The following is a 15,497-nucleotide window of genomic DNA, read 5'->3' as shown; positions in this document are numbered from 1 at the left end:
ACTACGACTGTCCAATTTCAATGAACAACAACCAAACTTTCAAGTCACCATCGATAAGAACTTCTTGAAAACAAGTCACGTGTCTAACAAATCTGAATTGCAAATGAGATCAGACTCGGTCCAAAGTATAGATAGCGTTTTCTATGGTGAAAATAATATATTACGGAAGACTTTGTGGCTGATCGACGAGCGAAATTTGCGTCGAATCGAAACCAACAACGTCACACACGCGTCACACGTTACACGTGAACAAAGATTCTGTAAAATGGAAGTTCGAAAAGAACGAGTTGTTTCCTTGAAGGAGAAGGAAGTCGAAACGAAGTAGTGCGGAACGAGCAGGAAGAGGAAACGACGAATTTGAAAAGAAGCTCGAAGGTCGAACGCGGCTCGAAGAAGCTTTCCCCGGGTCTTGGGGAACTGAAACTTTTGTTCTGTGTTAGACGATTTATGCGCAACTTGCCCAAGAAGGAAACCAAGACCTTGGTCTCGTCGAAAACTTGCCCGCTTATATGACAAACAGCTTGTCATTGTCGCATTTGTAAAAGATAAGTCGAATCGAAGGTGCTGTCACTTTTTTACTTTCGTATTTGGAACACTGACGATCGTTCGCAGATATATACTGACGTATGTGGGTATTTTTGGATTGAAATGTATCGATCGAAACTGCTAAAAGACGCCTCGCGGTTAATTAAGACTTCTTTGAGAAGATCACGATCGACGATTACCGCGGAAGAAAATTTCCAACGTGAAAAATATTTCCTTTTCGTATTTGCTCGTTCATTATTGCTTTTACAATTTTATTTTGTATTTTACACTATCTTGGGGATTATTTACCGAGGCAATTTGAAGTTGGGCTTTGCTGCTTGAAACGAGAAAGGGGAACGTGACATAGAAAAATATTTTACCCCTTGCAATTAACAAAATTACAATTCTTATGAGAAATTAAATTATTAGTGGACAGGCTTTTCCTAAAGTAGCAGATCTAATACATATAACGATTCATATTTAAAAGGGCTATTCTGTTATTGTACGTGTACATAATATCCACAGAAATTAAAGTTAGAGGGGAAATACTGGCATGGAGAAGCATCTTTCCTGAGAATTCAAAGATACAAGAGAATATCGCATATAATAGAAAATAAATATCTGTAGTAGACAATACTCAACTGACATAATATATACCGCAATAACGTGTATGTAACTCTACCATTGCAAACGTAGCATTGAAAGCAATTGAACAGATGAAATGTTGCAGAGATAAGGGAGATGCTGCTACCAGCATAAGCGTAATAATTTTATGTAATATCTTTGCTTATATAAGCGTTTCAATCCTTTTGAAATATCGGATGCCTCGTTGAGTGGCAAAATCAATTGATTGGGTAACTCCTTAATTATATATGTATATAAAGCAATGCGCCCAGTTAGACAAAGTACATAACGCACTACGGTCTATTAATGCAAGCACACCTTGTATAATCTTATAGAAAAGAAGATTATTTCTGGAACTAATAAAACTATGAAAAGACTGTCCCATATAGGAAAAAAAGCAGGATAATATATTTAGACTTTTTGAAATTTATTATCCAGGTAACTGAAAGGCAGGGTATTTTTAGAATTTTTATTTAAAGTAAAACTATAGGGACGCGCGTTCAAATTTTATTTACCAATTTGGCTGAAGTATACGAGAGACATGAATATAAACGTGAAGGATGTGACGAGCATATGAAAGCACTGTAAATGTTTTCGACTCGGTAGATATCGTGAAATCTGGCACGATCCGTAACAATTGTATGTCTTTACGTTCAACTATGACCTTTCATGTTCTCTCGAAATTCCAATAAGACCGACTATAATGAAAATTTATAGCAGCATTAAAAATCAGTGAAAGCTATCGAAATACTTCTATAAGTTTCGCGATCGTGTTTCCTTTTACGAGCTGAATATCGTTCTTCGATACTCGGACGAATAATCATTTATCCGACATTTCGTCGTCGATATTGTTCTACCAATAGTTCTTTAATGATATTCAACTTTAATGATATGAAATTATTTGATACTATTAGCAGCATAAAAATCTTGAAGAATTTCCAAATAAAAATATAAAGATACTAAAAATCCATATTGCAACTGTTTCAATCTCATTCTACAACTTCGAACTTCTAAAAATCACTCCAAACATTATCTGATTTAATTAATTATTATTTGAATATATATAAATTATTATTATATTTCTACTTTTAAGATACCACATACAGTTAGTCTCCTGACCATACCGAGCAATTTTCTCATACTAAAATTAACACAAATGACTTCACACCGAAAATAACATAAAAGACCGGAAAAAATCCTCGAACAAAAGTAGAAAAGACGCCGAGCAAATATTTGAAATTCGTATTACATTCGTTTCAATGAAATTCCATCGCTTCGTTTCAAACTTCGTCGGCGCCTTAAACCTCTAGAAAGCACTGATAACACAGAAAGACAGAAAGAAACTGATAAAAATTAATTTTATGTATCACAATTATCACCAGATTAAACCAGATAAAACGAGACCTTATGAAGAAGCAATTTATGACACGTACCGTTTATTCATAAGCCAGTGCTCATTTACTAAACGCTGACGTCCACCCTTCGCGAGGAATTCCCCTATTATTGCAAGGCTGATCGAAACTTTTTACGAGCCCTTCAGATGGATGGGCAAATAAAGAGAGCACCAGGAGAAAATAAACAAGGACCTACATACCTAGATTCTAAGCTTGATTGGTTTTCTCTGCGTTAAATTTATTGTTAACGCGCTCTATGCTGCGAGGAAAAATAGATTCTTTTGACAGACCCATCATTTCCAATGACAACGATACATTAGAATTTGTGGTTCAAGAAAAAGTAACGCTTATAAAGTATCATTAAACAATTTATTCTTTCCTTGGAGTTATTTTATCGATATAATATAGCCAGAAATATCTTTCCTTAATGGGACAGCTTTTCTTGAAATTATTCTATATTATAGCTATTTTAAGGTTGAATTCTAATTCCATGAAATCATACATATTCATGCATCTTTATGCAAAATGCACAAAAAACGTTCATAATCTATTTTTAACATTTAAAATCCTTTCTAACTTCAGTCTGCTTTATGCAATAAATGTTTATCTCGTTTATATATTGAACGACAAGGCGCATTTAAAATTTAAAATCCTTTTCATAATTTCCGGTTCAAATATTGGTAATCTATTTATAAAATTTCACCTCGAAAACTTTCCTCATTCCATTTACCTCATTTGTATATTTAAGGACAAGATTCATTAAAAATGTTTAATTCTTTTTACAATCCCCAGAGCAAACGTTCATAATCTATTTATAAAATTTCACCTCGAAATTTCTTCTATTTGCATTGTACTTTACGCAAGAAACTCTTGTCCCATTTATATATTTAACGACCAGATTCATTTAAAATTGAAAATTCTTTTTTACAATTCCTGGCTCAAACGTTCATAGTCTATCTATAAAATTCCATCTTGAAATCTTTTTCAATTTCAATGCTCTTTTTACGCGACAAATTTTCATCTCATTCGTATATCGAAGAACAAAACGCATTAAAAATTTTGAATTTTCTTTCCAACTCTTTACTCGAAGCAAAGCAACGACCAACACGCGCAACCGTAAGATCTTAATCGAGCAGAGAATCGTACAATGTTACGAAAGAAACCAAGAATCGAGAAACGAAGAACAAAAACGTAATTGGCGTAAGAACGAGCGCTCATTAGAGACGACAGGTTTTCTAGCTACGACAAAATCACAAGAAAGATCGTAACGTACAATAGCGACGTTAAACGGGGACTGAGAATTTTTATCGTTGCGGCAGCCAATTTGCCAGAGTACAAACGGTTTCATCGGGAGCCTTGTTTATTATCGTTCAATCGCGTAAACGCGTGCAGCTATGTAATTAATTAGACCGGTAACGAAGGTAATTAACTCGAGAGCACGGTCTCGCGTTATGGTTGGAGATAATTAGGAAGCTTAGATTCTACGCGTACCAATTGCATCTCCAACTGGCTAAGGATTCTTTTGCAGAACGTAATTTGTAGAAACTCTTGATTATTTACTGTGATTACGATTATGTAGTTTATCATCTCAAAATAATTACTCTCGGAATTTCTTCTCTTTTAAGTGGGTCTTGTGGGGCTTTTAACGACTTGCCTTCATGGTTTCTAGTGTGTTACGAATTTTTACTAAAATATAATTCGTAGTAGGAAAAAAAGATAATATTTTCCTGTTTTATAAAGGAAATTTTACAATAGGTCAGCCTTGCACATGATTGTCTCTCGCCTACAGACAATTCATTTGTTAACGAGATCTAGCGATGAAACGAAACATGCTGATAAATGATTCAACGGAAACAGGCTATAAGATCGCTTAGATATACATTAGCAGCAAGCTTTTAGAGAAATATTCTCTGCGGTAACCGTAAATCGTCAGACTTTCTCGAAGTTTTCTCCGCGTAAAGATCAACCCAAATTATTACAAGATTCTACTTATTGAATTTAATGCCAAATTATTAAGCAATAAACTCTTCCTTTCTTAGAACGTAAACGCTTGTACAATGTTTTCCAATCGAACACAAAATCACAAGTATACCTAATTAAAAGATAGTAGAACTGTTAAAAAGACTTTCGAAAAACTTGTTCATTTAAAAAGAGGAATATCATCATCAAACCAAAGGGAAAGAAATAAAATTCCAACAATTCTACTAAAATAATTCAAAAATTCCAATAATATAAATTACTGTATGATGAATTTCTAAATAGAAGCACAAAAATGCTTTCATTTAGAAGGAACAGAAAATGACTAGCTAAGCTAAAAATGCAGAGAAGCTGTTTCTCCGCTGGTATCTTCTCGACCCTTGGCATTACTAAACGTCTACGAGGCTAAGTTTCTCCATCGTTCCTTCCTTATTCCCGGTCGTTTATCACGATCAACTGCAAACGCGCAAGAAATCGCGGTACACCGTCGGTATATACAAATTGCTATCGGGCGTATAATACATCAAGAAACGCGTTGGAATCTCGAAATTGAATAATTTCGAAGAAACGCAATTGAGATCAGTCATCGACCGGCACGCGATACCAGGAAATAACTGCAACGAGAAATTACCACTATTCGTTAAATGCAACCTTAAAGGCAACGAACGAAGAAGCTTTAAGCATTTAATTAATCTCTAAACTCTCATATTAGTCGTTTCGTATCCTCGAAATCTTCCGTGAAATGCACGATTAATCAACCGTGAAAATACCGCGCGTTTTTCAAACGTAAAATCTTGCTTCGCGATTGTCTGTTTAATTCGAAACGCGTATTATAAATTATCAATGGATTTTTTCCTGAATTCCGGCGAATCAATTACGATTCAATGGAAATATAAAATTCTGTTACTTTCTATTCTGTGTTTTGTTCTCCGAATTTCTTCCTATGTCGTTATCACGTTTTTTTGTAAGGCCTGGATTGGTTTCTTTTTTCTCGATTAATCCTCGAGATAGAATCGGAACACTACGTTTATGCCACAGATTTGATAAACTTTGAATGGAAAATCTTCAGTAAAATTTCCTATGATACTTTATCGAGTCTCAAGCTATCTAATCATTCCAAACATAATAGTACGATTCCCAGACCACGTTTCCATAATTTGTCCAGTGACAGCCACGAAATCATCAGTAAACGCACGATATGGATACTTAAATAGTCTAACACAGTGAATATTTATTTACGAAAAATTAGGATTGATTATAAAACGTTCTAGTTCAAAGCGAATCATTGTAAACATACTAAAATTCCAGGAGTCAAGTTACGAAAAGGTGAATTAACTAAAAAAAAAAAAAAATACCTGACTTCAGAATACAAATCGCTGAAAATTCAATAAAATTCTGAGAGAAACTACGTTGAAAAATTTATTTCTAAACAGTGTACGACTTTCTTTACCGAAAAATAAAGCTCAGAAAATGATCGTAGTCTACAGTAAGTCAATGCAAATTCATTAAGAAGTTCCAAGAAAATCATCGATATACGATGTTACGTAGTTATCACTGCAACTTCAAAGATTTCCAAAATTAGAAGCGATAACGATCTCCTCGTTGATTTTCATCGCGTATATTAATGAAATTCTATACATTCTCCAGCCAGATTTTGCATTGCAGCGTCGTGAAATTCGATTTACAATATCATAAATTGCCGAAAGTCGAGATAACTTCATCATGAGACGCAGTTTATAATATATTGATACAAAGAGAAATTGCACGTTTTTCTAGCGATGCAAGTGTACAAACTGGAACGCGCAAACACGTTGTAACTGGCTGCTACTTTCTCAACAACGATTAAAGTCTTTCCACTACAAGATTAATTAATTCTTTTTTGAAGAACATCGTAAGGAAGAAACATGTACACTATTTACTCGTTCAGAATTTATAGCAATTGGATTTTTAAATCTTTCCATAATTATTCTAGATGTTTGTTTAAGAATATGAAAAGGCTCTTTATGTAAAAATATTTGTTCAGGTCCTATTCGTTAGTATCTTGCCATTTTAAATAACAGAGAAGTAGCTTGTTATTTAAATTAATTTTCCGTTAAAATCCAGAAAAAATAAACAAATAATAAATTATTTGATGTAATGAGATTTATAAGAGAGTTTCATTACTTTCCTTAAAAAAAAAAAAAAAAACACAGAGAAAAAAGAAAAGATAAGGCAAAATGTTCTATTACACAATGACATCTATTTGTTACATAAGGAATTTTAATAAACTCTACAGATTATTACAAAATTTTACTACCATCGTCATTATTCTTCATAAAATGTTACTTTGTGATACTCTACATAATTAAAGTTATGAATACATTTCATAAATAAGGAACTCAAGAAGATATACTCGCTCATATCAAGACATTTAAATGGATATGAATTTCCCTAAACTGTTTATATTAACGGCATACTAGTATTAACTCATCAACTATATCTTTCATTGATTCATATATATGAAAATGAAATAATCTGAAGATAAAGAATTGTTCAAGAAGCAGAATAATTATATAAGCTTTCATAGTAGCGGACATCAATTTTATTCTGATATCTTAACTTTTAAAAAACATTTTTATCGCGTCATAGTGACACACTATACGTAGTTGCAACGGTCATAAAGAAAATTATCGCAAGTCATTTTATCTACGATTGCACGCCTTATATCCTATCAACTATTCAGATACTTTTAAGCAGCATGCGACGTCGTAGCTCTTTTACTATACAAAATGAGATATAATAATTCAAGTAAATGTTACGAAGTTCCATAAGAGTTATCAAAATACGATAAAAAGCTTCTCTGTTCCCCTAACGATAGCTCTAAAGTTATTTACAGCAAATATTTAGTTTATCCTGTCGCATTTAACTCAGAGGGAAAAGATTACATTTCAATATTTATTTCATTTCAACCCCAATAACTATCTAAACTATAAATTTTAGAAAACTTAATAATATAACTTGCAATAATTTATTCAACCTGCTCCATATAAATTTCAAACTCCAAGTTTACTAAACTTGCTAGAATTTTGAATCAACAACATACAAATAATAAAATTCTTCTGATGAATTTTGTTCTGATCTTCTAACATGTTAATAGCCATTTTCATTCTGGAGTAGCTCTCGTCAAATATAATTCCGTTTTATAAGATCATTCTCAAAACTCTTGCCTTTTAAATTTTCTTCTGCCAATCAATATACGATAATTGTCATCCGACAAACACGACGGTGGTTGAATAATTAGGAATAAAGTGCGCATCAATAAAATTCTCGTACGACAAATTTCCTTTAGCAGTTTCTCAATAATACTTTCCGGTGTTAGAATAGTTCAGAAGAGTGATGGCAATTGCCATCTAAGGGCATTTTAATTAAGCGATCTCAGCGAGCGACGACTTCTACAAAACACCTTCTCATCCACGCGCTGCTGCGACATACCACGTTTGTCCAAGAATCCTTCCGCGTTTCTGGCGAGCCAGTGCAACTAAATCAACTCCAACGGGTTCGATCACGAGTTCTTTTTCTGATCTATTTATTCTTTAAATCACGGTGCTCGAAATACAATCAAACTGAACATCTAATGTCTAAACGAGAAATATTTAATGCGGGGCGATCGATGCAATTGAAAATAAAATTTACAGTGGATATCTCATGATATTGATCGTGTTAGAACCTCTACTATATTATTTAAACGATAGGATCGATATCTTGAAAGCTACTACCTCTTATTGTATACAATGAAGTTTCTGAGATCCGATTGTGTGAATAGTATGGAATTTCTTTCGTGTTAGTTGGTAATTTATTTTGTAGGATTTGATATAATGTTTCCAATCAATGAATAATAATTTTATACCAAGCGTGTGAGGGAATTTTGTGAAATTAGATATTTTATATTATAAGTTGTTAGTTTGAATATGAATCATGATATGAATTAAGATAGATATGTAAATAATCGTGTGTTAAAATTATTCACTTTCTAATATCAAATATATACTTTCCAAAATTATTAAAAAGTTACATAGATTAAGCTGAATGTTAAGATACATATTTTATAAAATTTCATGGTATACTAGTTGTATAATAGTTCATTATTCTTGCTATTCACACATATTGAATAATATATGTTTTACATTAGACATGATAATGAACTTCTAAACAATTCTGAATAATTATAATCAAATCATCCAAAGCAAATTACCTTAATTAATCTATCCACTTTAAATTAATTTAATTTAACAACCTGTTTGATTATAAAACATAAGTATCTAATTAACCAATTTCCTAATCATCGACATATTTTGTTCTCTAAACAAACATTGCCTGACAAAACAAGCCTTATATTAAGTAGCAATCCGAGACACGTAAAACAAAGCTCTGTACACACTTACGCAAACGGGACCGCCAAGAACAAACAATAATCGTTTATTCATGACTCATTATACTTGATAAATTACAATACATATAAAGCGTCTGATAATAAGCTTCCAATCTTTTTTGTCTCATACGAGGAGGAATCGTTAACAATTACAGCAATACACGAAATCTATTCTGGATAAAGTTACAGAACGTGTGTAATCAGCCACAGGAAGCAACACTAAAAATCTACTATATTTTTGCTGTCCTAAATCCCAGTATATACTTATACATTTCCAAGCAACAATTATAAACATCGAATTACGCGCAAAATTACTAACATCATACATGTCCTACGTACATTGAATATAAACTACACAATGCACATACATCTAAACCCTAATAAGTATCCTCCACTGTACCTCGACTCATTTATACCTTTCGCACGCTTGCAATTCTTTCCAAATAAAATCATTTCAGATAAAACCCACATCAGCACTCACGTATGCTTTTCGAATCGTTTTTCGAGACAATAGCCAACACGACTTATTCCGGTACTCGATTGGATCAACTACGTCCGGTAAATCTTGTAGAAAGACCTCCCCAGCGAGTATGTGGAAGCTCGAACGCACCGACCACGACTGACAGCCATAAAGATCTCATGGAGAATTTCTATCGTCTCCTCGGTTCATACTAGGCGTGTTCGGAGTGGGAGATCGCGTTCGTGGCATTGGTCTCGTGTGCTGTAGCTCCACTTATTCCCCACCCTGCTTCCTCCTTAATGTTTTTTACGCAAGTCTTACAAAAAGAAGTCAGTTTTGCGCTCCAACGGTTTTACTCTTGTTTTCAAAATATGATGCCATAGAAAAAACTTTGTTTCTTTTTTTTATTTCATCCGCAATAGTAAACACGTTTTGATTGCCCTAATTTTCTGCTTCAACATGCCCATGAATAGTTTATTAACATAGTCGTCGTATTGTTTAGTCATTGATTTACACATGCTCTTAATAGACACTATGTCACTGTCAAGCAACATTGTGTATCAGACATAGGTTTATATTATTTGAACAGAAATATTAATGTTTCTTGCTTATAGTATATAAGATTAAGAGGTAATCGCCTAGATTCTCAGTCAGATCCATGATGGTATATATGTTATAGAATAAATAATTTAGTGCTGTTACTTACCTATAAGTTCCTTTACTTCGTGGACTTTCATAGTCAATGCGACGTCTCTTGTGTTCATATGAGAGAGACCCTGCAGAGTGTGAACGTGCTCTTGAATGGCTACGAGTACGATGACGCCTCCTGCTTCGTGGCATCTGAAACAAACGATAATATATTATTTAGAGTTCATATACACACACAGATCTAAAAAGAAATTCATGAATGAAAACCAAATGCCTCTGCAGCTAAGAAGACTCAGATTCATAAAATATAGTCATAAGCCCAATGGTGAAAGTTTAAAGAATATACATAATTATACGTTCATTAAACTACTCTGCTCCATTATGATGATCAAAACATATTGAATATGGTATAAGAATTATGATCCAATATTATGACACATTATTAATGTAACATAAGAAATTCCTTTGAGAATAGTTGAAAATGTTTTAAAATGTTCAAGATATTATAAGAAAGCATGGTATTACCATAAATTTGTTATATTATATATATTCTTTTTTCAACATAAATATAACTTTATTGTTTGCTTTTAAAAATATTTTCAATACATAATATACATAAAAGCCAAATAAATTAAATGATACAAATTAAATGTATTAGGTGATTGATTTTTTTATGTATTAAAAGATTCAGAAAGGAAGAACTACATATAAAAAGAGTTATATGATATTATATATATATATACATATATATATATATATATATGATATAAAAATATACAAATGAGCCATCATAACCAAAAATACTTATATGTACTTATGTATAATTCATGCAAATATGGCTTATCTGATCACTGTACTGTAACTAGCTTAAAATTACATAAAATATAAGTTGAAGCAAACAGGCAAAGTGAAACTTAACTATAATTTTTAAATGACCTAGACTTATTAGTTTTCTAGAGAAATTCTGACATTTTATCATAATTAATATGACATTACAATCAGGATTGAAGAAAAGAATCGAAGATCATAGATATATGAAATGCACAACTGAAAATATTGTACGAATTTCAGGAAGATATTAGGACCTTTCTATTGAGCCTTTCTATTGAAACGACAGTACATGTACTTACATCAGGAAGGCGAAACGGGCTCAATTGGTTCCAAATGAAACTGAAGATGGATGATATCCAAGAACGTGAAGCTGATGCTTGAGGTATGACACTGCTTTTCGACAACGACGTAGACATCAGCTCAAAAAATTCTGGAAAATGTGGGTAGTCGCATCGTAAGAGCGTACTAAGCACTATAAGGAAAACAGCCCACTCCGAAAAGATAAGTAACTATATCTATAACTCTTGAGAAAGTTTGTTGAGAGTGCTATACAGCCCTATGCGAAAACCAGAGGATTCATTTTCCATGTGAAATCGTCAATCCCGCCAAAATCGTTGAACGTACGTTACACGGGAAATGTGGAGGAGAAGACGATTAGAATGATAATACGATGTGCACGACGGCAGATATAATGAAGAGCAGGGAAATAAAATAAAAATGAGGTAACGAGTACGTATAGGCACGCTTACCAGTAAAATCAATGCTAATGGAATACTCGTCTCTTGGGACGAAGCGTCGAGCTTAAACCCTAACATCCTTGAAGAACAGATTGTGCATTGCGACAACGTACAATACGTACGTATTTAATAATCGTGAGAGAATGAAAGCGACAAAATTTACGAATAGAGAGACAACCGCAAAGCATACGCCATAAGGGAACTTTCATGAAACGGCCATCTTGAAGGTAGAGAAGCATCAAGTACCAGTGAACGCAACACATGCATAATTTTTGCTGGACATTTTGAGTAATCAAAGTTTAACGTACTGTGATAATATTTGCGAAAAGAAGACTTACGTTTAAGGGATAAATCAAGCTTGGTTGGTCCCAAAATGTACTTGCAAACACAAAATATTCAAAGAGCGCAATGAGAGTGCTACGTACGACACTGTTGTATGTGACAACGATGTGGACATCGGATCGATGCGATTGGCGAATGGTATTCGACTATGTTCGTGCGGAATCGTAGACCCGAGTATAAACGAACTGAAACGACTGCGCACGAGCGAACCTTACTAATCCCCCACACCACTAAGTGCTTGCGGCAGATACAAAACGATGTAATTTGTACCTACAAGTACCGGCTACCACGTTCACAGACAATAATAAAAATTCATGCAAAATTTATTTTCCAATCAGAAGAAAATATTTCTAAGTTCAAAACGATTATAATTTACTTCAATAATAAATTGTTTTAATTATGTATGTCGTATAAACTTCGTGTATATTGCACAATTTTTCATAATTGTTTCATTATACTAAATACTTTAATGTTATAAAGTTAAATAAATTATCGACGTACTAATTATGACATTATTAATTTATTTTTATATTTTAAATAAATATTCTATGAACAATATCGAAATGAAATCGTATATTTCGATACGTGTTAGTAAATAAAACACTTTCTTTAATAACTATTATTCTATTATTATTCCATTATAATAATAAATTATATATATATATGATGCAATAAATTCTGAAAATGGAACAAATTATTTCAACTAAAACGAACGATGTTTGTGACATGTGTGATATACGCCTGATAACCTCGTTTGTAAGCGGCACGAAGAAAACGTGTATCGTACAAAAACTATATAAAAATAACACCCAATTACTAATTTATTATGCAAGTATTATCAGTACGAAATAAATTTGCTATTTCTGTTCAAAATATACATTAAAAAACAACCTAGCCTTTATTCCAAAATATCAATCTAACTTGTTGCGCTTATTTTATTAGAGGAACTTTACATACCTGTCCCCACATTAGATTAGTAATAACTCGTACGACACCACACTTTATTAAAGTCATTAACTTCCAGAGCATACTCAAATTTCAAGTAATTGTAAACAAAACTAGAATGTTCACGAGGTTCTGAAGTAATCATATAAATTCTCCATGACCGATTGATGTCGTTTGATGACCTCCGTATATTATCGTAGGTGGCACCACACCCAAGTATATTCAAGAGGGTAACTACATCATTATCGGTAAACGATTTATGTAAGCAGACGATATGCCTACGTAAGATAAATTAAAAATTACCGCGAAAATTGAAAACAAATAAACAAGCATATTCTCAAGAAATGACTATTTTAAGAGAAAAGCAGAGACACTTACCCCTATTGTTGAATCAATCGCGATGAGTTTAGAGTTCCTCTGGGTGTAACATTTCATCATTGCAGAAGGGATCAAATTCGTTGCGATCGTCCATAATTCTCTGTACGAATGCTGTAACCATTTCGATCATTGTTCCAACAAATTCTGATTTCTATATTTACACATGTATAATTCGAAGCTCTTTATGAAGATTCACTGAATTATGCGCAAAGAAAAAGAAACAAAAAGCAAAAGCCACCGTTATACCGTGCACTACATTTTGTGACCATCGAAGCTACACTAAGTCCTTTAACACAAGGGAACTCCGATTCGATGAGAGCAAGTCGATAACTCGATGTGATTGTGATTACCCCGTGCACAAGGCCACGTGATACATCTGGACCTGCGCCAATCGTGTTATGGAGGAGGGAAAATGATGATAGATGAATTAATGGATTTAATGACTGTACATAGTTAAAATTTCGACTTTTTACACTTGACTTCTACAATGCACATACCTGTCGTCCACGATAAAGATAATCGCGATTGTTTTGAACCTTTAATACGCTATTTAAAATAGACGTGCTTCTTGTAGTAAAACGGTATAATAGACACTGTACTAAAACTGCAGCCATTTTATCCAGCTTACGAAATGGACTCGATGCAGGTAATGTGTTTTAGCTCATAGCGCTTGCGCGACTAACTAACCCCATACACGAAATAAAATCAACTTTACAGCTTTGATCGTAATCAAAGAATAAAGACTAAAACTGTCTTAATCATTCTATGCGTATAACGTGTTAGTAGATCAAGTAGCTACAAAGGGACAATCGTATCGTATATAGCAAATGAAATCGACTGTGATTCACGAATAAATTATATAAGCTTACAAGTTGGAAACTGTCCATTAGATCGAATCGAGTATCTGTCCTTATCTTTTCTTACGGCTGCAGCCGCAGGAGGCAGATCGCGTGAAATTCACGTTCACGTGTCAGGTCTTGTTTCCTGTTTCCCTTAAAAGACAGTGAATGACGTTTCGCAAGAAAAAGGCAATCACTCCGAGAACAATCTAGAGTCAATGAGTATCGCACCGTCGTTTTCGATTTACACGGTATTCAGATCGTGTTGAATATTGGCCCTACATCAAAATCATCTTTTTATCTGAAGCGCGGTCTATTGAACTAAAAATATTGTCTGTCATTTATTTCGCTTCGTGACTTTCAATTTAGGAAGCAAAAATTGATCTTCAAGCACGATAAAAATAAAAATATGTAACGCGTTATTTTAACAGTTAAAACGAAAGAAATATCCATTCTTTGGATTTTTAAATCACATGGGTTTATTAAATTTTATTAACGAGATCAATATTTATATATTTATATAGACATTTTAACGTTTCCAGGGCGATTTATATTGACGATGTCCGTATGACAATAGTAAAATGGATCTAATCAACAGTTGCCAAATTCATCGATGAAATATTGAAAAAGGTAATGTGTCCTTTTAATTGATCGCACGTATAAATATCAAGCACCATGCGTTTCTTAAATAATCCAGTCGCGGCTATAAAAGGCACTCGAGTGAAATTGGACAAAGAAATTTTCCGACAAAGAAAATCAAACTTCTACGAAATTCAGAGTATACGATCCGCAAAGTCAAAAAAGTACTATGATACAACTTCATTTCCTTAAAGCTGTTCTCTAAACAAATATTCATATAAGAATAATTCGTTGATTTTCTTCGTTATCTATACGATTCCTCGATCAAATAATAGGAATCCACGTGCATACATACATGTATAGTAGCTCAAGAAAGTATTTGAACATTGCTCGTGTTACATAAAACATTTTGAAATGTCATTAACATTGAAACGCAACTTTAACGATTATACCGATAAAATTGAAAACTAATCTAAGGATGTATAAAAAAGTCACATGACATTTACCGTAAACGTACATTTAATAAAAAGTTACTGTAATGGCATGAAAAGTCACTTTAAACGTATAATAAGAGTTAAAGATAATGCGTGTATAACATTCATAATATATTTGTAAAAGAGTTTCGCGAGAGTTCGAATACATTCGCAAGCTACTGAAAGTGTATTCGATTGGCAAAAGTTCGGTCAATCGGTTCATTACCTAATTCCATTCCAATAGACTTCTATCGAAAACCCATGTTCACGTGTTCTACCTTAGAAATAATCCTCACAGCCGATTTTCCCCATACGTTCATGACGCGTGTAATTTCTA

The 15,497-nt window shown here is 33.3% G+C and overlaps 1 protein-coding gene across 7 annotated transcripts in view; it reads right to left on the bottom strand.

Moving 5' to 3' along the window:
- LOC117230633 (serine/threonine-protein kinase Doa) overlaps nt 1–13,915 on the bottom strand; it is a 43,998-nt gene extending 30,083 nt beyond the window's left edge. The window contains exons 1-3 of one of the 7 annotated variants that reach the window (XM_033488251.1): nt 13,767–13,915; nt 13,270–13,380; nt 10,095–10,228 (exon numbers count right to left, since the gene is read on the bottom strand). In XM_033488251.1, the coding sequence (XP_033344142.1) occupies nt 10,095–10,228; nt 13,270–13,380; nt 13,767–13,883 (362 nt within the window). In that variant the 5' untranslated portion in view covers nt 13,884–13,915. Of the gene's footprint in view, nt 1–9,328; nt 9,563–10,094; nt 10,229–12,903; nt 13,098–13,269; nt 13,567–13,766 lie in introns of those variants that run through there. The other 6 variants (XM_033488253.1, XM_033488252.1, XM_033488255.1 and 3 more) reach the window with 6 other exon arrangements.
- Nucleotides 13,916–15,497: the final 1,582 nt, after the last annotated feature.

Source organism: Bombus vosnesenskii, unplaced genomic scaffold, assembly GCF_011952255.1.
Source record: "Bombus vosnesenskii isolate JDL3184/JDL3185 unplaced genomic scaffold, Bvos_JDL3184-5_v1.1 scf7180000013267, whole genome shotgun sequence".
Classification (NCBI taxonomy): Eukaryota; Metazoa; Arthropoda; class Insecta; order Hymenoptera; family Apidae; genus Bombus; species Bombus vosnesenskii.
The sequence above is the reverse complement of the archived record's forward strand: the minus strand, read 5'-3'. Positions and strand labels throughout refer to the sequence as shown.